Genomic DNA, 27,608 nt, shown 5'->3' with positions numbered 1-27,608 from the left:
TCTGGCAACACTGGTGTCTTCATCCACGTTGTTTTCCCGGCGCTTGGTGATGCCATGACAACCGGGAAACGGAAGTACATTTTCACGCATGCGCATATTTCATTTCCGCATTATTACTATCGTATAGTACGGTCGCAAAAACTGCCGTGTGAACGCAAGTGGGGCTGCACCGGTGCTAACACGCTTCTCTCTAGTAAGCAGGGTTGTGACGTGTGAACGCTCCACAAAATTTACACCAGTGTAAGATATATCGCAACAAAATACATCGGTGCAGCATCGATGCAAATATGTGCCGTGTGAACACCCCTAAAATCACACACCATCAGGCCAAATACACTACGTTCAGACTGCAACCTGAAACGACCCATATCCGATTTGTTGTGAAATCCGATTTTTTTGTTAGGCCGTTCACATTACCAATTATATGAGACTTGTATGCGATCTCCAATATGAACGGAAAACGACCCAAAAGTGTCCCGCATGCGCAAATTGACACGTAATAAGCATATCTACGTAATACGTAAACAAAAAAAAGCGCACTCAAGTTTGCAAGTAAAGCATGGAGATGAGGCGAGACCTGGCGATGTGGTTTTTGTGGCGGCGGCAGCAGAACTCACACAATAACCTGGTATTGTGGAGGCGATTGAGAAGCAGGAGGGCAAGGGCTTTGGTCCAGGCGCTGTGTGGGGCCGTGGCAGCAACCTCCATTGAAAGGAGGGTATGCATGCAGAGTTCTGTAGGGTCCACGCGAGGTTTGTCGCCCAGAATGCGGTCGAGCAGGTCGTAATGTGGACATGTCACACGACGCTGGCTGCTTCTTTTGTTGGCATCCTTAGCTTCTTTATATTTAGCACGAAGGCTCTTCACCTTTCGCTGGCACTGAAGCCAGGACCTCGTGTACCCGCGCTCGGCCAGTGCTTTCGCTATTGTTTCAAAAACAGCGCAATTTCGGTATGACCCCTCCAATTTCGCCTGCATAGCTTTATCCCCCCAAATGTTAAGTAATTCAAGCACCTCACAGTCGCTCCATTGGGTGCCCTCGGAGGTTTCTGCAGCATCTCCATGGCCGCCTGCCGAGTTGTCGTCCGCCATTGTTGTTTTCCACCACAGAGGCGGGATTAGCCAATGCAGAATAGTGACGTTTGTCTCTTGTTGATGACGTGTAGGTCGCATGAATGCGACCTGTCCGGTCAGACTGCAGTCGCATGTGAAAATAACGGATATGCATTGGAATTAGGACCACATATCCAAGCGGCCTGGGTCGCATGTGAAAAAAAATCGGATCTGTGTCGTTCAGATTGTCAATAAATCGGATACAGGTCGCATATGGGCAAAAAAAAAAAAAACTCGGATATGGGTCGTTTCAGGGTGCAGTCTGAACGTAGTCATACTCACCTTAATCGTATTCCTGGAAATCTGGCAACCAGTAAAGGTTGGTTCCACCACTCCTGAATCACACACTCCTCACTCTTCATCAAGATCAGTTTACACAAAGGAACGTCACATCCAGGGTGCGATTTGTCAAAAAACCAGAAGGGGGGATGTTTTTTTTTTTTTAAATCATGAAACGTCACAAAATTAAGGTAACAATAGGCTAACAGCTCAATAACATCCGATGATATCAAATGAATAACACTAAATGAAAACGAACACATCTTCATATCTCTCTGACTAAATACACGAACATTAACACAACAAAGTTCGCATTGCTTGTCGCGTTGCTGTGATGTTTCTCTCCCTCCGGATTAAATGGACAGTGAGTCGAAAATCACTGAAATACATGAATACTAAATGAACAGTTTGCTCTGATGGCGCAGTTCATGTGGCCTTTTCCGCTTTCCCGTCGGTGCGCTATCCGCCGCGTTTCGCCCTTCTTTAATCCACATTTCTGCGAATTTCTCAGCAGGGAAGGAACGCACGTCTGGCCCATTGACAGCGAGGAAAAGAAGGCTGTCAGTGTGGATACATTCATTGATGTGATTCATGGCGCTAAATCCACGTTCACACTCTGGATATTGTTATTATTTGCTGGGGACGTTCGTGAACATCAAAGCTGCCACTTCGGGTCATTTTGAAAGTGAGTGCAATGTAGACCATAGAAAACTGTCTCACAACATGCCTGTCATGTCAACTTTTTTTTTTTGGTTTGTTTGTTTTATTGACGGGGTTTTGTCCCCGAGGATTTTTTTTTTCAGCAGAGATAAAAACCAGAGGGGGGGGGATGATCCCCACCATCCCCCCCAGCAAATCGCACCCAGGTCACATCCGTGTGTTTTACACAAGTGTTAAAAAGCAGCTCCGAGGCTCAGGGACAGAAGCAACACTGAATAAAGAAAAATTATTGAAGAGCTTGTTTAATAATCAGCCAATACGGCTTTTCAATGCCTTTTATTTTTATACAGTGAAATAGTGAAGCAGAAGGAAAAAAAAATTTGTTTTGCCAGTAATATGGATCTGTTAACAGTAAGTGTGCACAAGGAATGCTAATATCCTTTTCATAGATAATACTGTTATTCATACATAATCTGTAAGTCTGGAGTCATAAATATACCTATTCCTTAACCTTTATGGAAAGTCACTTGTTTTATTTCCATTTTGTGATTTTTTTTTTTCTTTTTCCCCTCCAAGTCCAAAGCTGGATGTATGTGATGTCTTCCACTACTGGCTGTCTCTAACACACACACACACACACACACACACACACACACACACACACACAACCAGACCCTGTTATTTATTCTTTACTCAGTTATTCCTGTCACAAACCGGAGTTCATATCAAACAGGATTTCTCCCGATTGATCTCCACTCCTATACCTGGGTTCGAAGCGCAAAGTACGGATGAATACTTTTTGGCTTTGTGTGATGTAATTACTCCGTTTAAAAAAAAAAAAAAAGGATAATTTACTGAAAAGGTGATAAAATTATTAAAAATAACAGCTGTATAGGTGATTGTTCACTTGTTGAAGAGTCGTTCTTTTCCGGGATCGAAAACAACACGAGCAACGTAGTTTATACAGAGTAACCTTTCCGAAGGAGAAAACGGACCTTCAATTCATACAACAATCGAAATAATACAGATACCAAGTCCTTGTAAATATACACTCTTGCATGATACACTGGTTTAAAAGAAGGGTTACTTCAAAAAGAAAGGATGTCACGCGCACATTCTTGTTCTCCTGTTATTCAGTGTCGTATAAATAATTTGCAATGATCACAGCAATTTTTTTTGTTTCCCTTTCTCCTTTTCGAGAAATGTCTCTGACCAAAGCAAGATATAACTTACAGGGCACACAATGTCATGGTTAGCAAAGGAAGAGGGAAAAAAAAAAAAAAGTTTGAAATACAAAAACAAACAATGAGGTAAGGAGGTCTCTCTCTCTCTCTCGCTCTTTTTTTTTTGTACATCTGCGGTGCTTCAAATACTAATGGCTTTGCTGCACAGTGCTCCCTCGAACCGAGTCTGCCCTTAGTACTGACACAATGGAAACGGATTCATGGCACGTTAGCGAATAACACCGAACGCGTCCCAAATAATCAGGACAAGGGATAAAAGTAATCAGGTTACAGGAGGATAGAACAGATCTTCCTCTCTCTGGTCTTCTCGAGGACTGATCTGATGGAGCCTGGGACACATACAAGGGGCAGGGAGCAGTTCAATTTGGTCACCAGACCACTGTGTGCGTGAGTGTGTGAGAGAGAGAGAGAGGAGTCTCTCGGGTGAGGGAGTTAGCACAGTGAGGCACGGCCTCACAGGGTCCTGACCGGCAGTCCTTGTGCTTCTAACAAAATCCTGTAGTGTTGAACAGTGCGAGTTCTTTCTCATATGCACATCTTTTCATCCTCGGCTCTGGAGCACGCTGAGGGACTGATGATCAAGGCGTTGTGGAGCCTCATGTCTTCCTTTGAGCAAACAATAACGTATCCATACAAAACTGTACAATACTGGAGTAAAATTATAGTAACTGAACCCAAAAAAAAGTGCTCATGAGGGACAAAAAAAAAAGGGGCATGAAATCATTAGTGTGAGCGATCACCTGGAACACAAGCGATCCTCTCGGGGGGCTCCTCTGCCCCGTGTTGGACGGACAATCCGGAGTGCAACAAAGACAGGCGTGACGAATAAGCTCAGGTTGGTTTCTGGGGAACACTGACAAGACCCACAAGCTGTGCAGAGAGAGTGAGTGCGCTGGCACTCGAGTTAGTTGTTAATCTGGAGTGTCGCTATCCTGCGTTTGACAGCTCTCCTCTACGGTAAGCGCTGCTATTGTTTTGTTCCTCTTTTTTGTTTTTGTTTTTTTTGGGGGGGGGGGGGGGGGGGGGGGGGAGGAGAGAGAAAAAAAAAAAAAATCCCAAAAGCTCCTGGACGATCCCTGGAGATGAGGACGTCTTCAGCCAGGCAGGCAAACTTTTCCTGCAAACAGCAGCCCTACTATTGTGAAGAAGATGGAGAGCACGAAGAGCACGTAGGACGAGCCCACCACGGTGTTGTTGGGCAGCTTGTACGGCTGGCCGCCCACTTCGTTAATGTAGAAGCCGATGGGGAAGATGAGCGCTGCCATGCAGAACAGGATCACTGTGAAGAAGAGGGAGGAGGACAGGTTAGAACCTTTATTCTTGACATGTCAGGCATTCAGACAAATGTTTAAGCAGTGGCTGATTCTTCCATGAGAAACAGGATGAACTTTGACTGGTATTAACCTTCTATGCAGTTATCATCATCTATAAAATAACTGATCGAAAAGTCAGCATGAATTCCGTGTTAGGCTAATCGATCACACTGGACCGTAGAGGAAAGATGATTTTCTTTCTTTTTATTATACCCGTGCTCTGAAGTAGGGGAGGTATACTGGTTTACCTCTGTCCGTCCGTCCGTCTGTAAACACCCCTCATCTCAGCGACCGCAAATCATAGCCACTTGGTACCGAGCTTCAGCTTGGGGTTCTATACAGTGTGTACCATATTCAGGTCTGTCGCACATCAACTTCCTGTTTACCGACAATGTACAGTTGTGCTCATAAGTTTACATACCCTGGCAGAATCTATGATTCTTTGACCGTTTTTCAGAGAATATGAATGATAACACAAAAACATCTTTTCCACTCATGCTTAGTGGTTGGGTGAAACCATTTATTGTCAAACGACTGTGTTTTCTCTTTTTAAATCATAATGACAACAGAAACTACCCAAATGACCCTGATCAAAAGTTCACATACTCTGGTGATTTTGGCCTGATAACATGCACAGAGGTTGACACAAATGGGTTTGAATGGCTACTAAAGGCAACGTCCTCACCTGTGACCTGTTTGCTTGTGTGTGTGTGCATAAAAGCCTCCAGTATTTGCCGATAACGTGCTGCATTCATCTTTCCTTCAACTGTGACCAAGTTTCCTGTGCCTTTGTAGCTCACACATCCCCAAAACATCAGCGATCCACCTCCGTGCAAACAGGGTATGTAAACTTATGAGCACAACTGTATTTACAAAAAACATAGCATGGACTTACAAAATTTTCATAACACTTTTCTCAGCAACTACAAATCACAACTGCTTGATATTTGGTACCGAGCTTCAGCTTGGGGTTCTATACCGTGGTCACCATTTTCAGGTCTGTTGCACATCGACTTCCTGTTTACCGACAAGGGTTGTTTTACAATCAGGGTACGCAAGCTAAAAATCACATTTAACACTTACTATCTTCAATATCAAAAGGCTTGACTAAATAAACTTGGTTGTTTGCTCAGTGTGTGCGCATAAAAGCTGAGTGATTTCTGGGATCCAGACATACTCTTGCATCTTTCATCCAGCCACTGACGTTTCTGGATTCTGAGTCATGGGGAAAGCAAAAGAATTGTCAACGGATCTACGGGAAAAGGTAGTTGAACTGTATAAAACAGGAAAGGGATACAAAAAGATATCCAAGGAATTGATAATGCCAGTCAGCAGTGTTCAAACTGTGATTAACAAATGGAAAATCAGGGGCTCTGTTAAAACCAAACCACGGTCAGGTAGACCAACAAAAATTTACGCCAAACAGCACAGAGACAAGCCTCAAAACTTCTGGAACAAGGTAATTTGGAGTGATGAGACCAAAATTGAACTTTTTGGCCACAACCATAAATGTTTACATTTGGAGAGGTGTCAACAAGGCCTGTGATGAAAGGAACACCATTCCTACTGTAAAGCACGGAGGTGGATCGCTGATGTTTTGGGGATGTGTGAGCTACAAAGGCACAGGAAACTTGGTCACAGTTGAAGGAAAGATGAATGCAGCACGTTATCAGCAAATACTGGAGGCAAATTTGCACTCATCAGCCCGGAAGCTGCGCATGGGACGTACTTGGATGTTCCAACATTACAACGATCCAAAACACAAGGCCAAGTTGACGCGTCATTGGCTACAGCAGAACAAAGTGAAGGTTCTGGAGTGGCCATCTCAGTCTCCTGACCTCAATATCATTGAGCCACTCTGGGGAGATCTCAAGCGCGCAGTTCATGCAAGACAGCCCAGGAATTTGCAGGAACTGGAGGCTTTTTGCCAAGAAGAATGGGCAGCTTTACCATCTGAGAAAATAAAGAGCCTCATCCACAACTACCACAAAAGACTTCAGGCTGTCATCGATGTTAGAGGGGGCAATACATGGTATTAAGAACTGGGGTATGTAAACTTTTGATCAGGGTCATTTGGATGTTTTTTGTTGTCATTATGATTTAAAAATAGAAAACACAGTTGTTTATCAATAAATGGCTTCACCCAACCACTAACCATGAGTGGGGAAAAAAGTTTTTGTGTTATCATTCATATTCTCTGAAAAAAGGCCAAGAAAGCAAAAATTCTGCCAGGGTATGTAAACTTATGAGCACAACTGTATTTACAAAAAACATAGCATGGACTTACAAAATTTTCATAACACTTTTCTCAGCAACTACAAATCACAACTGCTTGATATTTGGTACCGAGCTTCAGCTTGGGGTTCTATACCGTGGTCACCATTTTCAGGTCTGTTGCACATCGACTTCCTGTTTACCGACAAGGGTTGTTTTACAATCAGGGTACGCAAGCTAAAAATCACATTTAACACTTACTATCTTCAATATCAAAAGGCTTGACTAAATAAACTTGGTTGTTTGCTCAGTGTGTGCGCATAAAAGCTGAGTGATTTCTGGGATCCAGACATACTCTTGCATCTTTCATCCAGCCACTGACGTTTCTGGATTCTGAGTCATGGGGAAAGCAAAAGAATTGTCAACGGATCTACGGGAAAAGGTAGTTGAACTGTATAAAACAGGAAAGGGATACAAAAAGATATCCAAGGAATTGATAATGCCAGTCAGCAGTGTTCAAACTGTGATTAACAAATGGAAAATCAGGGGCTCTGTTAAAACCAAACCACGGTCAGGTAGACCAACAAAAATTTACGCCAAACAGCACAGAGACAAGCCTCAAAACTTCTGGAACAAGGTAATTTGGAATGATGAGACCAAAATTGAACTTTTTGGCCACAACCATAAATGTTTACATTTGGAGAGGTGTCAACAAGGCCTGTGATGAAAGGAACACCATTCCTACTGTAAAGCACGGAGGTGGATCGCTGATGTTTTGGGGATGTGTGAGCTACAAAGGCACAGGAAACTTGGTCACAGTTGAAGGAAAGATGAATGCAGCACGTTATCAGCAAATACTGGAGGCAAATTTGCACTCATCAGCCCGGAAGCTGCGCATGGGACGTACTTGGATGTTCCAACATTACAACGATCCAAAACACAAGGCCAAGTTGACGCGTCATTGGCTACAGCAGAACAAAGTGAAGGTTCTGGAGTGGCCATCTCAGTCTCCTGACCTCAATATCATTGAGCCACTCTGGGGAGATCTCAAGCGCGCAGTTCATGCAAGACAGCCCAGGAATTTGCAGGAACTGGAGGCTTTTTGCCAAGAAGAATGGGCAGCTTTACCATCTGAGAAAATAAAGAGCCTCATCCACAACTACCACAAAAGACTTCAGGCTGTCATCGATGTTAGAGGGGGCAATACATGGTATTAAGAACTGGGGTATGTAAACTTTTGATCAGGGTCATTTGGATGTTTTTTGTTGTCATTATGATTTAAAAATAGAAAACACAGTTGTTTATCAATAAATGGCTTCACCCAACCACTAACCATGAGTGGGGAAAAAAGTTTTTGTGTTATCATTCATATTCTCTGAAAAAAGGCCAAGAAAGCAAAAATTCTGCCAGGGTATGTAAACTTATGAGCACAACTGTATTTACAAAAAACATAGCATGGACTTACAAAATTTTCATAACACTTTTCTCAGCAACTACAAATCACAACTGCTTGATATTTGGTACCGAGCTTCAGCTTGGGGTTCTATACCGTGGTCACCATTTTCAGGTCTGTTGCACATCGACTTCCTGTTTACCGACAAGGGTTGTTTTACAATCAGGGTACGCAAGCTAAAAATCACATTTAACACTTACTATCTTCAATATCAAAAGGCTTGACTAAATAAACTTGGCTGTTTATTGTAGCCCTGTGATAGCTCTATTTACCATGCATGGTGATAACATTATTTTTGGTGAATGTATGGCAATGTGTGTCATATTTAGCAAAATTACTCGTGTCATTTAGAAAAAGTGCTTTTCTGACCACAGGTAGCTCCAAAAGGGATGCACTTAAATCATTCTTTATACCATAAAACAAATATTTGGTTCCATATCATTGGAAACATGGTTAAGTTTTAATGTTGAATGCCAGTAAGTTTTCAGACTATTTTGATCAAATTAGTATGTAATTGTGTCAAAAAATTTTTCAGCTAATTTTTCAATATAAAATAACATATCTAAAATGATTATTTTCATCCTAAAATGTGGTCAAGATATTGGGACATAAATATTAGAGACAACTAACACAAAGCTTACAGCCTTATATTTAAAAGCACTATGGAAGGAGCGGATTCTGAATTGTCAAAAAAAAAAAAAAGTCCTCTCCGAGAATCACTTCATTTGTTTCTCCCAGCCCTGCTTAAAGCTACACTTAATCTTGTTATAATACAAACTATCGCACATGCCTATCTGTTCTTTAACTTGTCCTTCACTTAAAAACTGGTACAAGAACCAGTTTGAATCAATTTGAATTTTGGACCCCTGTGACACAAACTTTGTACCCTGATTGTAAAACAACTCACAATGTATTTACGAAACGTATCGGGTGGATTTTGACGCCATTTCAAGAAGCAGTGTCCCTGGGGAGACACACTGCACTTTACTTACTTGTTTCAGGGTTAATTATTTGTTGAAGTCAACATTTATACGGTAATAAAGTGTCCTGTTCCTTCGATTGCTTGCATTCTGATATCAGTGAGAGCGGGGAGGATACGCAAGTGAGCAGTAGCTCACAGTTGATCATGTTTTCTTCACCAGCCAGCTCTTCTCTTTCAAACAACCACCAACTGGGGAGCGTGAAGCCTCACTCGAGCCAGCCAGCTGTACCTTTTCGCAGTGCTGCTCATACAGCATCACAGGGCAGTGTAACACCCTGAGGAAAGTGCTATCGGCACTCTTCCACATACACGACTTCACAGACTCCCATGATTGGCTAAATCACAGAGAGTATGCCATCCTTCCCACGAGTGCTGTAGTATTTCAGACTGGTCTTGGTCTTGTCTTAGAATCAACCAAATTTTTACTTGGTTGTGGGATTTTAGCAGAAGCTCCATACTTCATAGAATATGGTAATGAATCAACCTGATGGCTTTTGCATCCGTACGACATGCGTGTACTAACACAGGGAACCTGATCGTAAGTGCAAGGCAACGTCTTTCAAAACACTTGACTACCAGACAACAAAATTGGCATCTTCTCATCTCATCTCATTATCTCTAGCCGCTTTATCCTGTTCTACAGGGTCGCAGGCGAGCTGGAGCCTATCCCAGCTAACTATGGGCAAAAGGCGGGGTACACCCTGGACAAGTTGCCAGGTCATCACAGGGCTGACACATAGACACAGACAACCATTCACACTTACGGTCAATTTAGAGTCACCAGTTAACCTAACCTGCATGTCTTTGGACTGTGGGGGAAACCGGAGCACCCGGAGGAAACCCACGCGGACACGGGGAGAACATGCAAACTCCGCACAGAAAGGTCCTCGCCGGCCACGGGGCTCGAACCCGGACCTTCTTGCTGTGAGGTGACAGCGCTAACCACTACACCACCGTGCCGCCCAATTTGCATCTTTATTTACATAATATAGATGGGGTTTTATCCAGTGCTTATTTTTAACTTGCTTTAAAAAAATAACATTGGGTTATTTACCAACACGCTTTACACTTGCTCATCGGGAGCTCTGCTTTTCAGCACCGCCGAAATTATTTCAAGGCGTGTCAAAAACCACAACTGTGGGGAGATCACTAAATTACTGATTACATCATTCAAATGCAACCCATAAACGTGACTCATTGCTACTTCTGAAATTTTTGGGACTGTTAACACACGTCACCCTTCCCTGCCCCCACTCTCACACGACTGATCTGGTCCTGGTCTTGAATCTGTCTCGCACTGCCTTGGTCTCAACCCTTCAAAGTCTTGGTCAGGCCTCTGTTTAGGCGGTCTCGACTACAACTCTACCTCCCACACAGAGAACATGGCCCATTTTGTTCCTTTGGCATCGGTGGGGGAAAGACAATGACGACGACACTTGAAGGTATTTTTCACAATTTACAGAATGCATTACAGTATTTAGCTTTGCTCGTGCCAGCAAAACAGTAGTGCATAGTTCATTATGCGTTAATTATTCCACACAGAAAAGGAAGGAGGAAAAAAAAAACTGATAAAAATATTTAAATTTTTAATCAAATCTTTGATACTGTAATTTACAGTGGAGCTGATCAGTGTTGTCAGAAAATTCCTCACAGCACTACACTGTATTATCTTTCCCAGGACTAAAATATCTCTATATCCATCATAAACTTGTATTTTTTTCCCCCCTCATAACTGACCACTTTATCATCAGTATTATTGGCACCGTTCATGCAAAATAAGCAAAAATAATCAATTAAAACATCTCATCTCATTATCTCTAGCCGCTTTATCCTTCTACAGGGTCGCAGGCAAGCTGGAGCCTATCCCAGCTGACTACGGGCGAAAGGCGGGGTACACCCTGGACAAGTCGCCAGGTCATCACAGGGCTGACACATAGACACAGACAACCATTCACACTCACATTCACACCTACGCTCAATTTAGAGTCACCAGTTAACCTAACCTGAATGTCTTTGGACTGTGGGGGAAACCGGAGCACCCGGAGGAAACCCACGCGGACACGGGGAGAACATGCAAACTCCACACAGAAAGGCCCTCGCAACAGCACTAACCACTACACCACCGTGCCGCCCAAGGGGGATTCTTTACAGCTTTATTCAACACCTTTCCTTTCAAAGTAATGATTTTTTTTTTCCAGGAAAAAAAAAATAGCTCCTTTACATTCTTAGACTTGTACATGTGGACTATCTTCTTCACTTCAGAGAAAACCAGTGACACATCATGCAGTACTGTGCAGCATCCAACGCATTCGAATCATTGCATATTAAAAATTATTGTACACATGGGCCACTTTTTCCATGAAATGAAAACGTATTCTATTCCCTTCTAGCAGGTTTAATGACGGCATGCAATATCGTTATCGTATAGCTTATCCTTCATGTATTATGCCACTCTCCCCGATAGAGAATAAGTGTGCAATACTGCTATAACATTGCACGTTGTCAAGACAACACAACGTCACACATCGGCGCTCATGCGAAGATCTGATGACATGACTTTTCTGCTGCGCACGTGCCCGATCGTTTCTTTGTCGGCCGGGAAAGAGAGAAGATCCAGCGTGAGGTTTAAGCACTAAATAAATAAACTGAAACTAAAAAGACGCGCTGAACACCCGAAAGGCTACCAAAAGTTCATTAGATATTCTTCACGCATATTTACAAGAGAAGAACATGCCAATGGCCATCGAAAAACTGGAAGAGAGACACATCGGAGATGTAAAACTTGTGCTAGCAAGTGACTGACAGTTTGTACACAAACATGGCCGCGAGGTTTGCTTCATTAAAAGCGGAAGATTTTTTTTTGAAAGAGAAAGACGCTCTGAACACTCGAAAGGCTACCAAAACTTCACTGAATATTCTTCAAGCATATGTGCCCAAATCCAGAATCCAGGGACACATGTCTGCCCGGCGGCATTTTGAGTTATTGACAGATTCAGAAAGTACAGTTTCTAAGCTTTCCAATGATGCCTTCCATGTGGAGATCTGACAATATTTGAAGAATGTGTGGCCTTTTGAAAGTGCATACCTCTTAAAACAGAAAAGGGAGAAAATCGCCCTCAAAGTTTTCCATCTCATCTACTCTGGGTGTAGGGCGGGCACAGAATGCTGCTCACCTGCATGATATTAAGGAAAGCCCTACCTCCTACGAGCTAGCATGATGCTACTTTCATGTAAACAAAGATCACCACGTCAATTTTCCTTCCATGCAAAGTATGCCCAACACAATTATGAAGTACAAAAATAAGTCCTAAAGTATACTTTAACGTTTTGTGGTTGAAAAATTACTCACACCGTAAGAAAGAAAGATAGCACGATGATGACACAACTATTGCCACTTTTCCACTACAAACGCGGCTGAGCCGTGCCGTGCTGAGTTGGGCTGAGTCGAGCTGAGTGGGGCTGTTGGAGTTGCATTTCGACTACAACCGCGCTGAACCGTGCTGGCTGGAAGTGGGTGGACACATTGGGTGGACACATTGGGTGGAGTTAGCGAAAGTGGGTGGACGTCACGTGATGTCGTTAGGCGGCGCAAACAGTGACATCAGTGAGCTTTTAAGCGGTAGTCTCACGCCCCGAATAGTAAACAATAAACATGGAGTCGTTAGTGTTGCTGGTCTTGGTGCTGTGGCTTGTTGTCACCGACAACGCCAACAGATACTGGCAAGAGCGTATAGATGAGGCGAGGCGCATAAGGCTTCAGAAATTCTCGTAATTCGTAATTCTTCTCCTTCCAGGTTTGCGGTGTTTACAGATCCCAGCGTGCTCGCGGGGCGTGTGTGGGCATGTGAGGACACTCCTCCTCACCAATCAGTGCACAGGGGAGTGTCTGCTCACGCCCCCAGCCTCACTCGGCTCGCTTTGGCTCGCTTCAGCCCCACTCCAAAACGGTGCGAGTTTTAGGGGCTAAGCAGGGCTGAAGCGAGCTGAGTCGTGCTGTTTTTTGGTAGTCGAAACGCGAGCCGTGTCGGGCTGAAGTGAGCTGAAAAAGGGTAGTGGAAAAGGGCCATAACACAACGCTAGTTTCATGTAAAGCCTCGGTCACAACCGGCCGTACGTGCTCCTACGGCCGGTCTACATGCAAAAAACGCAAGAAACACACGAAGGGCGTGCTGATTTTCCAGCCGCAGACCGGCCGCAGAGGTTCTTTGTCATGTCAAACTCACTCTACGGGCGCTTAAGTTTTTTTCAGGTTGCAAGACAAACTTACGGCCAACGCGCATCTTTCTCCATGAACAAAAAAAAAAAAAAACGCAGCGATTTGGGAAACGCCAAAAATCACACGGCCAAAAAAATCGTACGTCCGGTTGTGACCTAGGCTTAACCAAACCACAACACTCTCCGTTACATGCAAAAATAACCACACAGCCTTAGATTAATAAACCTACCCCATCAGAAAGAGAAACGGCGCCTTGCACACACCAATGCCTCCGATGGAATGTAATCCTAGCTTCCTTTTGGTTGCGGGTTTTTTTGCTAGAAATGGTTATCTCCGATGTAAATACCATGTGTCTGTTTGCTTCGCGGTGTTTCAGCTCCTCTGCGCTCTGTTTAGCTTGCTCATTCCATAGTGAAATTACACGCCTGCATGCAGCTTAAAGGAAAAGGCTACTTTTGTACAAAACCAGGTGTGTAATAGGAGAAAAACATATACGTAATCTCATCTCATCTCATTATCTCTAGCCGCTTTATCCTTCTACAGGGTCGCAGGCAAGCTGGAGCCTATCCCAGCTGACTACAGGCGAAAGGCGGGGTACACCCTGGACAAGTCGCCAGGTCATCACAGGGCTGACACAGATACAGACAACCATTCACACTCACATTCACACCTACGGTCAATTTAGAGTCACCAGTTAACCTAACCTGCATGTCTTTGGACTGTGGGGGAAACCGGAGCACCCGGAGGAAACCCACGCGGACACGGGGAGAACATGCAAACTCCACACAGAAAGGCCCTCGCCGGCCCCAGGGCTCGAACCCAGGACCTTCTTGCTGTGAGGCGACAGCGCTAACCACTACACCACCGTGCCGCCATATACGTAATCAATTTCGTTAATTATTTCCATTATATATTGAACATGAAAAAATATTTTTAACTTTGAAATCATGAATTGACACAGAGGAGTCGAAGTTGGAGGAGGCAGCCATTTTGAGATTGTGGGCAACTATAAACCAATCAGAATCTTTCGTTAATGCGCCTCCCTCTGATCTGTGATGTCACTGGGCCCATGAAAACAGTGTTTACAAGCAGATCACTGTGATTAGGAGTCCCGGCGGGTGGCTTGTATTCGATTCGTTTATATCCCGACGTTGTCAGATTTATGTTCATGGACCCGGTAAGCTGGTAAATAATATTTATTTTTTTCTTTACCAAATTCTAACAGAAAACGAGAGCGCCCGAAAGGGAAAACCGAGCCGAGCCACTTCGCGCATGCGCAGTAGGCTTGGTAAGACAAATCCAAATAGGAGTCATTCAGGATTCAGCCATGTTTTTGCTCCGTGTTTTTACTCAACCAAAGTTATACAGTATTATGAGCTTTAAGTTGCATAAATAAAACCATTTGGTGAAACTTTGAAGAAGCGATTGTACTGTTTTTTTACCTTATTACCATGAAGCACTGAAGAGTTCTTTTCAGTGGTGGGCCGCATGACGTCACGCAGTAGATCAATATGGCGGAACGCATCTTCGCTGAGCTCAGTGCAAGCCCATATTATTAAAAGTTAAAAAGATACTGTTATGCGGTCTGTTCTTTCTCTATAAATTCCATGATTGATTACTTTATATATTTATCTATCTATTTGTGGTGATTTTGTACAAAAGTTGCCTTTTCCTTTAAGTAGCCACGAGCTCAGCTCATATCATACAGCTGATTCGCGAAAAAAACAAAACAAAAGACTTAAATCATCATGTGAATGGCCCATATGGTAATTTACCCACACCCCCCAGCAGGCTACAGTCCTGACAAAAACGAGACAATTTGCAACAAAAAAATGTATGCTTTTCCAACAAAACAATCCATTATCTGAAATACTGATTGCATTCTTCAAGATCTCAACTTGCACATAATGGAAAAAAACGAAAATCACAAATTTTGAAAAAAAAAACAAACTTCTTTTGTGATTATCTTGGATTCGTTTCGGCCGACATGTGTCCCTGGATTCGGTGAGGCGTCACATATTTACAAGCGAAAAACATACCAACGGACACTGAAAAACTGGAAGAGAGAGCAATAGTGGAAATATGGTCAAAGTTCTACTTGGAAGTGAGGAAAAGTGACGGAGACTTTTACAAGAGGACTTCACTTGTGGACTTCACAGAGGTGGAAAGTAACGAATTACATTTACTCACGTTACTGTAATTAAGTAGATTTTTTGTGTAATTTGTAATTTAAGTAGTTTTTGAAATGGGTAATTTTACTTTTACTCAAGTACATTTTGAACCAAGTATTTTACTTTGCTACATTTGAAAACCGCCCGTTACTGAGTAAAAAAAATTAAATGCAGGGAAAAAAAACCCCAAAAAAACAATTGGCCTGAACTGAAAGGAAACTGGCGCAGGCGCGCGCACGGAATATCCCTATTAGCCTACATGTATGGTTGGATGACGGCTGGTGCCGAGGTAGCCGAGCAAGAGATAGAGGAGGTCATGGAGGAGGTTGAGGATTGCCAAGAAGAGAATTCCCATGGAACAGATGCGCCGGACAGCGAGGGAAATCCTTGGCCGTATCTCAGCCAGTACTTTGCATTCAAACGCAAACGAGGCAATAACATAATAATGCAATGCAAAATGTGCCTGCCCTGCCGTACAGAGCTATCAGTCTACAAAACTTCCACATCAAATCTGCGGAAGCATGTGGTGGTAAGTAGATATGTGCATTTACCTGTGTATCCCAAACGTTATATTTATTGTTTGGTTAAAACCTTCCACCGTTGAGTAAAATGTGCCTTCATTATCAATTCTTTTGGCCGCCTAGCATCCATACTGATCACTAACGTTTCAAGTGAAGTAGCCTAAATGAAATGAATCACCTCACGTTTACAAATTTATCTTATCAGAACAACAGTCAGAAATAATACGAGTGCATGGTTTTAGTTGCAATTGGTCTCTTATGAAAAAATCCTAATTCATGTATAGACTCGCTCCTGGGTTGTTAGCTGTAGCCTCGACTAGAGCTTTGGGAGGTCACTGATAGGCCATCAGAACATTTTCACTGTCTTGGATACTTTGTTTGATTTTGGTTTTCTTTTCTTTTTTTATTGTGGTGTTTGAGTTGGACCATACAATTCAGAATTTGTCACTTTGCTTAAAAATGTTTTATGGGGTGGTCTCAACATAGTTTGCACATTACCTCTCGACAGGTTGTAAACATTATGCAGTTAATTTGTCAATTATATTTTCTATATAAGGAAGAGCACAGTGTTACTAAGGAATCGCTTAGCTGTCTTTAAATCGTGAGAGCCCTGGACACTGAGTTTGGTTGGTTTACGTTTCACATGTGTCATTTTAGTAAGTCTGCTTTAGTGGCTTTAATAGATTAGATTCACTTTATTCATCCCACATCAGGGAAATTCACGTGTTACAGTAGCAAGAAAATGTCAAACAGATAACAAATAAAACTGAAATACAAATTAGACAAACGAAGGATTAAATACAGAGGGCTATTTGCATTATCTACGGTGAAAAAGTATAGAAAAATTGCCTTATTGAGAGGCTCGGAAAAATTGCACATTACAGGTAGACTCTGTGTATATATACACACACACATACTGTACTGTATATACATAATTTTATATATATATGAAGTACAGTGGTGCTTGAAAGTTTGTGAACCCTTTAGAATTTTCTATATTTCTGCATAAATATGACCAAAAACAACATCAGATTTTCACACAAGTCCTAAAAGTAGATAAAGAGAACCCAGTTAACAAATGAGACAAAAATATTATACTTGGTCATTTATTTATTGAGGAAAATGATCCAATATTACATATCTTTGAGAGGCAAAAGTATGTGAACCTCTAGGATTAGCAGTTAATTTGAAGGTGAAATTAGAGTCAGGTGTTTTCAATCAATGGGATGACAATCAGGTGTGAGTGGGCACCCTGTTTTATTTAAAGAACAGGGATCTATCAAAGTCTGATCTTCACAACACGTGTTTGTGGAAGTGTATCATGGCACAAACAAAGGAGATTTCTGAGGACCTCAGAAAAAGCCTTGTTGTTGCTCATCAGGCTTGAAAAGGTTACAAAACCATCTCTAAAGAGTTTGGACTCCACCAATCCACAGTCAGACAGATTGTGTACAAATGGAGGAAATTCAAGACCATTGTTACCCTCCCCAGGAGTGGTTGACCAACGAAGGTCACTCCAAGAGCAAGGCGTGTAATAGTCGACAAGGTCACAAAGGACCCCAGGGTAACTTCTAAGCAACTGAAGGCCTCTCTCACATTGGCTAATGTTAATGTTCATGAGTCCACCATCAGGAGAACACTGAACAACAAATGGTGTGCATGGCAGGGTCACAAGAGAAAGCCACTGCTCTCCAAAAAGAACATTGCTGCTCGTCTGCAGTTTGCTAAAGATCACGTGGACAAGCCAGAAAGCTATTGGAAAAATATTTTGTGGACGGATGAGACCAAAATAGAACTTTTTGGTTTAAATGAGAAGCATTATGTTTGGAGAAAGGAAAACACTGCATTCCAGCATAAGAACCTTATCCCATCTGTGAAACATGGTGGTGGTAGCATCATGGTTTGGGCCTGTTTTGCTGCATCTGGGCCAGGACGGCTTGCCATCATTGAGGGAACAATGAATTCTATATTATACCAGTGAATTCTAAAGGAAAATGTCAGGGCATCTGTCCATGAACTCAATCTACAGAGAAGGTGGGTCATGCAGCAAAACAACGACCATAAGCACACAATTCGCTCTACCAAAGAATGGTTAAAGAAGAATAAAGTTAAATTTTTTGGAATGGCCAAATCAAAGTCCTGACCTTCATCCAATCGAAATGTTGTGGAAGGACCTGAAGCGAGCAGTTCATGTGAGGAAACCCACCAACATCCCAGAGATGAAGCTGTTCTATACGGAGGAATGGGCTAAAATTCCTCCAAGCCGGTGTGCAGGACTGATCAACAGTTACCGGAAACGTTTAGTTGCAGTTATTGCTGCACAAGGGGATCACACCAGATACTGAAAGCAAAGGTTCACATACTTTTGCCACTCACAGATATGTAATATTGGATCATTTTCCTCAATAAATAAATGATCAAGTATAATATTTTTGTCTCATTTGTTTAACTGGGTTCTCTTTATCTACTTTTAGGACTTGTGTGAAAATCTGATGATGTTTTTGGTCATATTTATGCAGAAATATAGAAAATTCTAAAGGGTTCACAAACTTTCAAGCACCACTGTATGCATAAAAATAGCAGGCGTTTGTCAGTAAAGGAAAAAAATGGATGATCGAATTTACAAGTTATGCCACTTGTACTTGAAAATGTTTTATGGGGTAGTCCAAACAAAGCTTTATACATTATACTGCCTGAAAGGTTATTATGTGGACTAATAGTTCATTAAAAACAATTTGATTTATGACTTGTCCTTTCTTTTTTTACATCAAATAATTGAAAGTAACTAAGTAACTTTTACTCAAAGTACATGTGGCAGCGGGGGCGTGGTCAAGCATCGGTCTGTGACAGGAGGGTGGAGCCGGGGAAGGTGAGTGGCAGATTCGCTACACCTGACTGTAATTAACCTGTGTTTTGTGTGTGTTTTCCCAGTAAACCGCTCCCTATTTTAAGAGGCTGAGAGAGAGCAGAGGGAGCGCGACCCGGGAGTGGAGGCTGAGAGTGTGTCTGTGTGCTGCGAGTTCGTTTAAGCTGAAAAGTTTATTAATAAAACACGCTGTTACTCCCTCCAAACGTTGTCCTGCCGTCCTCTGTGCTCCACCCACGCATTGTCCGCGCTACAGTGGTGCCGAAACCCGGGAAAAGGTGGAGCACCAGTGCTACAGCTCCATGGAATCCTCCCCGTTCGCGGACTTGGTCCACGCCCTCGCCACGGCTCAGCAGAGCCAGCACCAGGCACTCGTCACGCTCCGAACGGAGCAGGAGCGCCGCTTCGAAGCCCTGGTGCTGGCTCAACAGGAAGATCGAGAGGCGTTCCGGCGGCTCCTCGCGTCGGCGGGATCCACCAGCGCCCCGGCCGCGGGCCCGTCTCCCCTCACTGTGACCAAGATGGGCCCGCAGGACGACCCCGAGGCTTTCATCACCTTGTTCGAGCAGGTCGCCGAAGCCTCGGGGTGGCCGATGGAGCAGCGCGCGGCGCGCCTCCTCCCCCTCCTGACTGGAGAGGCGCAGCTGGCCGCATTACAGCTCCCCGCCGACCGCCGGCTGGCCTACGCTGACCTTCGCCGGGCCGTCCTCCAGCGCGTGGGGCGCACGCCGGAGCAGCAGCGCCAGCGCTTCCGCGCGCTGCGGATGGAGGAAGCCGGCAGCCCGTTCGCGTTTGGCCAGCAGCTCCGGGACGCCTGCTGGCGGTGGCTGAGGGCCGAAGATCGCGACGCCGAGGGAATCATCGACCAGGTGGCGCTGGAACAGTTCGTTGCCCGCTTACCAGCCGGAACCGCGGAGTGGGTCCAGTGCCACCGCCCGGCGTCGCTGGATCAGGCCGTAGGACTGGCGGAGGATCATCTGGCGGCTGTACCGGCGGCAGGACAACGGATGACATCGTCTTCTGTCTCCTCTTCTCTCTCTCTGTCTTCCCCCCCTCTCTCTCTGTCTTCCCCCCCTCCTCCCGTGTCCCGTCCTCGCCCCATTCCCCCACCACGGAGGCGGGGGCCGGCCCCACCCCAGCCGGCCCGCCGCACCCGTGGTGCCCTCCCGTTTCCCCCTTCTGTGTCTGTCTCTCCCCCCCCTCAGGTGAGTGAGCCCCAGAACACAGTTGCAGAGGGGAGGCCCGGGCCGGGGTGCTGGCGCTGCGGGGAACCGGGCCACCTGCAGCAACAATGTGCAGCGATGGAGGTGGGGGCGGTGGTGCGGATCCCCGACGCGCCAGAGGCTGCCCTCGATCGGGCCGGAGCGTATCGCATACCGGTAAGTGTACAAGGGGCTACATATCAGGCGTTGGTGGATTCAGGCTGCAATCAGACCTCAATCCGCCAAAGCCTGGTGCAAGACGAGGCATTGGGGGGAGCACAAGGGGTGAAGGTGTTGTGTGTGCACGGGGATATTCACAGCTACCCGTTGGTGTCAGTCCACATATATTTTAGAGGGGAAAAATCTATAGTGAAGGCGGCGGTTAATCCTCGCCTTACCCACTCTTTGATCTTGGGGACCGATTGGCCGGGATTTCGGGGTTTAATGGCACGCCTAGTAAAGAGTGGGTCCTGCCGGTTGACGGGGGAGGGTCCCGGTGTCGCTTTGGCTGGAGCGGCGGTCGCAGAGCCGTCTACGTCACCTCCGCGACAGGGGGAGGAGCCGCCGGCCCCTCCTCTTTCTATTGGGGAATCCCTCGCGGATTTCCCACTGGAACAATCGCGAGACGAGACTCTGCGACACGCGTTTGACCAAGTGAGAGTAATCGATGGTCAAACGCTCCAGCCGAACGCCACCCCGTCCTTCCCCTATTTTTCCATTTTGAAGGATAGATTATATCGAGTGACGCAGGACACTCAGACGAAAGAGCGAGTCACCCAGTTATTAATTCCAAAGAGCCGCCGGGAATTGGTATTCCAGGCGGCCCACTTTAATCCCATGGCTGGACACCTCGGGCAGGATAAGACACTCGCCCGGATAATGGCCCGATTCTATTGGCCGGGGATTCGCGGCGACGTCCGTAAGTGGTGTACGGCGTGCCGCGAATGCCAGTTAGTGAATCCAGCGGCCATTCCAAAAGCGCCCTTGCGCCCCCTACCATTAATCGAGACCCCGTTCGAAAGAATTGGGATGGATCTCGTTGGGCCATTAGATCGGTCAACACGAGGGTACCGCTTTATATTAGTCCTGGTGGACTATGCAACGCGATACCCGGAAGCGGTGCCTCTTCGCAATATCTCAGCACGCAGTATTGCAGAGGCCCTCTTCCACGTCATCTCCCGGGTTGGAATCCCGAAAGAGATTCTGACTGACCAAGGCACCTCGTTTATGTCACGAACACTGAGCGAACTGTATGGGCTACTAGGTATTAAGCCGATCCGCACCAGCGTTTATCACCCACAGACGGACGGTTTAGTTGAACGGTTCAATCGCACCCTCAAGAATATTATTAAAAAATTCGTAAGTGAGGACGCACGTAACTGGGATAAGTGGCTCGAACCCTTGTTGTTTGCAGTGCGAGAGGTTCCCCAAGCCTCCACGGGGTTTTCCCCGTTTGAATTATTATACGGGCGTAAGCCGCGCGGCATCTTAGATGTACTGCGGGAAAATTGGGAGGAGGGACCTTCACAGAGCAAAAACGAAATTCAGTACGTTATGGATCTGCGCGCAAAACTCCACACGCTCACCCACCTAACTCAGGAGAATTTGCGGCAGGCCCAGGAACGGCAAGTCCGCCTGTACAACAAGGGCACGCGCCTTAGAGAGTTCACTCCGGGAGAGAAGGTACTCGTCCTGTTGCCCACATCGAGCTCCAAATTAATCGCCAAGTGGCAAGGACCCTTTGAGGTCACACGGCGAGTCGGGGACGTCGACTACGAGGTTAGGCGAACGGACAGGGAGGGGGCGCTACAGATTTACCACCTCAATCTGCTGAAACTCTGGAATGAGGAGGTCCCCGTGGCGTTGGTGTCGGTAGTTCCGGAGAAGGCGGAGCTGGGGCCGGAGGTCCCCAAAGGGTCATTGGCATCACGTACCTCTCCGGTCCCCTGTGGAGACCACCTCTCCCCGACCCAACTCGCGGAGGTCGCCCAGTTGCAGGCCGAGTTTTCGGATGTGTTCTCGCCCCTGCCCGGTCGCACGAACCTCATAGAACACCACATAGAGACGCCCCCGGGGGTGGTAGTGCGTAGCCGCCCTTATAGACTACCCGAACACAAAAAAAAGGTGGTTCGGGAAGAACTTCAGGCCATGCTCGAAATGGGCATCGTCGAGGAGTCCCACAGTGACTGGAGCAGCCCAGTGGTCTTGGTTCCCAAGGCCGACGGGTCGGTCCGGTTCTGTGTGGACTATAGAAAAGTCAACGCGGTGTCTAAATTCGACGCATACCCAATGCCTCGTATTGATGAGCTGCTCGATCGACTAGGCACGGCTCGCTTTTACTCGACACTGGATTTGACGAAGGGATATTGGCAGATCCCCTTGACTCCATTATCCCGAGAGAAAACGGCCTTTTCCACACCGTTCGGCTTACACCAGTTCGTCACACTTCCGTTTGGGCTGTTTGGGGCGCCCGCTACGTTTCAGCGGCTGATGGACCGAGTCCTCCGGCCGCACGCCACCTATGCGGCCGCGTACCTAGATGACATCATCATTTATAGCAATGACTGGCAGCGGCACCTGCAACACCTGAGGGCCGTCCTTAGGTCGCTGAGGCGGGCGGGACTCACTGCCAACCCGAAGAAGTGTGCGATTGGGCGGGTGGAAGTACGGTATCTGGGCTTCCACTTGGGCAACGGGCAGGTGCGTCCCCAAATTAATAAGACTGCAGCGATTGCGGCCTGCCCGAGGCCCAAGACCAAAAAGGGGGTGAGACAGTTCCTGGGGCTGGCTGGCTACTATCGTAGGTTTATACCTAATTATTCGGACGTCACCAGCCCGCTGACTGACCTCACTAAAAAGGGGGCACCAGATCCGGTCCAGTGGACGGAGCAGTGCCAGCGGGCTTTCTCTGAGGTAAAGGCTGCACTGTGTGGGGGGCCACTCTTACACTCCCCTGACTTCTCTCTCCCTTTTTTGTTGCAGACGGATGCGTCGGACAGAGGGCTGGGGGCCGTTTTGTCCCAGCAGGTGGAGGGGGAGGACCGCCCAGTCCTATACATCAGCCGCAAGCTGTCAGTGCGTGAGGGGCGCTACAGCACCATTGAGAAGGAGTGCCTGGCGATCAAGTGGGCGGTCCTCGCCCTCCGTTACTACCTGCTGGGGCGCTCTTTCACCCTCTGTTCGGACCACGCGCCCCTCCAGTGGCTCCACCGCATGAAGGATGCCAACGCGCGGATCACCCGTTGGTATCTGGCACTCCAACCCTTCAGCTTCAAGGTGGTCCACAGGCCGGGGGCGCAGATGGTCGTGGCGGACTTCCTCTCCCGTCAAGGGGGGGGGGAGTCGGCTGCGGGCCGGACGGGCGCCCGGCCTGAGTCGGGCGGTGGGGGTATGTGGCAGCGGGGGCGTGGTCAAGCATCGGTCTGTGACAGGAGGGTGGAGCCGGGGAAGGTGAGTGGCAGATTCGCTACACCTGACTGTAATTAACCTGTGTTTTGTGTGTGTTTTCCCAGTAAACCGCTCCCTATTTTAAGAGGCTGAGAGAGAGCAGAGGGAGCGCGACCCGGGAGTGGAGGCTGAGAGTGTGTCTGTGTGCTGCGAGTTCGTTTAAGCTGAAAAGTTTATTAATAAAACACGCTGTTACTCCCTCCAAACGTTGTCCTGCCGTCCTCTGTGCTCCACCCACGCATTGTCCGCGCTACAGTACATTTTAAAATTGAGTACTTTTTTACTTTTACTCGAGTAGATTTTAGATGGGTACTTTTACTTGAGTAGAATTTAAGCAAAGTAAAGATACTTTTACTTAATTACAATTTTTCAGTACTTTTTCCACCTCTGGGACTTCACTCAGTAAAGCCCTTTTGTTTTGAACAACTGCAATGGAACAATTAACTACGACCAAAAGTAACTTTGAACTTGAACTGTCAACCTGGATATAGCTTGCATACAAGTTGGGTTATTGTTCAGGCTTTTTGGATTTGTGCCATTCTTATTGTTAGAACTTTGACTTTGTACATGTACATTGGATTGACAGAACACTGAATTACATTTGATCAGATTCCGCATTCAATACTGGTAAGTTACCCCCTGTTCTTAACTTTTTCTAAATAGACTAGGTCGATTTTCAGATAATGTGACACCCCCAGGCATTTTTGAGTAAAAGTTGGCAAACAAACTTTTCTAAAAGTATTTTTTGTGCTGAATCCATTTTTGCTGTTTGCCAAGCTGTATCTCTTATGTGGAAGTCTGTAGAGCACAAAATCTAAGACAACCTCTAAAATTTCAGTAAATTCCGTTTTGTTTTACATCATGTACAACAATAATGATCAAGTCTAGGAGGTTTATTTGTAGTGAGAATTATGGTACTTGTATGTGACAAGGACAATTGCACTTTCATTTCTTATTGTTGTCCTGAATGTCTTCTTTTATCCCTATATTTCAAGCAGACAAATAGAAAATCTTACATTCCTGAGTCATTTCATTGAGGATGCAAGGAAACTGTTGCCATCACATCAGAGTTTGTAAATTAACTTCAAACTTATCCACAAGAACTTTAATTCAAAATAAAATCACTTTTTGCCATCATTTCTATTTCCATACAGTGTTTAAATATTGCTAATCATAGGGCTGGGCAATATATTGATATTTGAGATGTATCGAGATGGACAAGTATCTCGATATGGATTTTGAGATGTCGAATTAATCGAGAAAAAAAATTACTTTTTGGAATTACAGAGGTTTGGTCACCCTATCACTCTAACACCTCAAAACACTGTTAGTTGAAAGATAAGTAGCATTTAATATTGTGCAGTAGCATTTACTTGATTGCGTTTTCACATATTTCCACTGCATGCCTTCGGTTGGCTACTCCAGCGACTTCACTCAGACTGCCCGTGCTTCGATCGCCCATGCTGCAGTAGCCAAACATCTTACTGCGGAGCAGCAGCACAGACAGTTTTGTCCCACAGCAGTTTAAAAACTGGTACAGTTCTGTCCCTACTAGCAGAAGTTTTACTTATTTAGGGGGATTTGAAAATAGAGATATATATCGTATATCGAGATATAGAAGAAATCGAGATATGTTTTTCCTCCATATCGCCCAGCCCTAGTTCATCACCATAAAACTCTATCCAAAGAGCTATATAAGCCAACATTTCTGGTAGCATTTGAAATATTTCTGTCTGTAAGATCATCCATGAAGTCTGTCAGATTGTAAGAACATCATTATGTTAATGTATATGTTAATATATGTTTATATGTTAAACATCACCCTAGTTACATTACATAGTTACAGATCATTTATGTACATATGATTTTGATGTTCCTATATGGATGCATTCAAGTAAAAAAAAAAAAATCAAAGTTCTGGAGGTGCCGTGGCTTGGTTGGCTGGGATGCCGTAACATAAATCCGGGGACCCAGGTTTGAGTCTGACCCAAGGTCATTTCCCGATCCTTCCCCATCTCTCTCTCCCAATCATTTCCTCTCGCCCTCTAAATGTCCTACATAAAGGCAAAAAAGACCAAAAAAAAAATTTATATATTATATATATATATATATATATATATATATATATATAAATGGATAAAAAAATTCAGTGTTCACTAAAAATATTCTGAGATAAATATTATGTATTTTAAATATTAGCCTATGTTTGTTTTCTGTACCCAATAAATCTTCTGTCGCAATTTAAGATTTTATTTTTGAGCCAGAGCTGAGAAATTTGTTTATTTTTTTAGCCTATGAGACTGCCACTCTACTGAGTTACAAATAAAAAGACTGCCTAAATGGATTCAGCAGAAAGAATTACCCTTTATATAGTCTATTATATAGTCTATAAACTCAAGACCACGAATTTTATAATTTAATATGGTAATTTGGACCACACACACTACCTAAAGTCTGTTTTTGAGAGTTCCTTTCACCCAATTGAAGCCAAATTTGGTACTTATTTAGCCAAGAGGTATATGCAACTTTCTGCTATTTTACTTTTTTCATACTGTACAACATTGAAGAGTTTTATATTGAAATACTCGAAATATGCAAATTATATGCAAATGTGCCCTCTACTGGGCTCCACGTATGAGATACAGCTTGGCAAACAGCAAAAATGGATTCAGCGCAAAAAATACCTTTAGAAAAGTTTGTTTGCCAACTTTTACTCACAAATGCCTGCAACTCCTTATTTAAGCCCCTTTTTGCAATTCTGACCTAGTCTAAAAATCTAATTGTTCCATCGAATGTATACGTACAATAATAATATTGGCTGGGTTTTTTTCCGTGGTATATCAGATGTATTCCATTCAGCTACTTGTCTTTGACTTGTTCAACATCACGCATGCTGAATTGAATACATCTGATATACCACTCAATGCCAGCCAACATTATTTAAATCTCTTATGCAATTTTTGTTTACCTATTCACTTGAAGGGCGCCAATAATTCTGGATTCGACTGTACGCAAGTATCAAGATCTTCTAAAGGTGTAAATCAACCAGAGAGCAATGCTGACACTAAACAAACCCCTGGAAATCTTGCATCCTTCATATTTCTGACCAATTGGCACTCTTTCCATCCGGAACAGCAAACCTTCGGCCTCATTTGTACCAAGCGTGAAAACTTTTAATGAGGATTAGGAGGTGAGCAAAGAAGATGGACTCCATACTCGGAATAATGTCAATGTCCATTAGCAAGATAACAGCATCTTTCAGTGGACCGCTAATCTACAATTAAACACGTCAGCTTTAACGGGCGATCAGCCGAGAGCGTGGAAGAAATTGAGATTTGCTTAAAATAAACCAAAAGCAATCAAAACCATTTTGAGAAGAGGAGGAGGAGAGGTCTGAAGGTCATGTTTTCAGTACAGTGCAAAAGAGCTACTTCCTGTAAGCGAATGTATCGCTGCAGTACACCATGAACTGCACACACTCAGCATATTGCTCAAAGCACTTTCAAAAGCACATATCCGGATATCAGGGCTCTGTGCGTCAAAGACTGGAAAAAAGCCAGGTGATTTTCCAGTTTGAGTGATCCTGTGCCCATGATGGTGTCAGATTCCTGTTCTTGGCTGACAGGAGTGGAATCCAGTGTGGTCTTCTGCTGTATTAACCCATCCACTTCAAGTTTCGATGACTTGAGATGCTTTTCTCATCACCACGGTTGTAAAGAGTGATTATAGGAGTTAGTATAGACTTCCTGGGAGCTCGAACCAATCTGGCCATTTTCCTCTGACCTCTCTTATCAACCCACGGAACTGTCGCTCACTCAATGTTTTTTGTTTTTCGCACCATTCTGTGTAAACTCTAGAGACTGTTGTGTGTGAAAACCCCCGGAGATCAGCAGCTTCTGAAATACTCACACCAATCCATCTGGCTCA

At 44.8% G+C, this 27,608-nt stretch overlaps 1 protein-coding gene across 2 annotated transcripts in view; it reads right to left on the bottom strand.

Moving 5' to 3' along the window:
- Window positions 1-4,315: 4,315 nt before the first annotated feature.
- mosmoa (modulator of smoothened a) overlaps window positions 4,316-27,608 on the bottom strand; it is a 191,492-nt gene continuing 168,199 nt past the window's right edge. For both annotated transcript variants that reach the window (XM_060902626.1, XM_060902625.1), the window contains exon 3: window positions 4,316-4,575. In XM_060902626.1, coding sequence (XP_060758609.1) covers window positions 4,391-4,575 — 185 coding nt within the window. In that variant the 3' untranslated portion in view covers window positions 4,316-4,390. The remainder of the gene's footprint in view (window positions 4,576-27,608) is intronic.

This window comes from Neoarius graeffei, chromosome 20 (assembly GCF_027579695.1).
Source record: "Neoarius graeffei isolate fNeoGra1 chromosome 20, fNeoGra1.pri, whole genome shotgun sequence".
Taxonomy (NCBI): Eukaryota; Metazoa; Chordata; class Actinopteri; order Siluriformes; family Ariidae; genus Neoarius; species Neoarius graeffei.
Note: the sequence above shows the minus strand (reverse complement) of the source record. Positions and strands in the feature narration are given on the sequence as shown.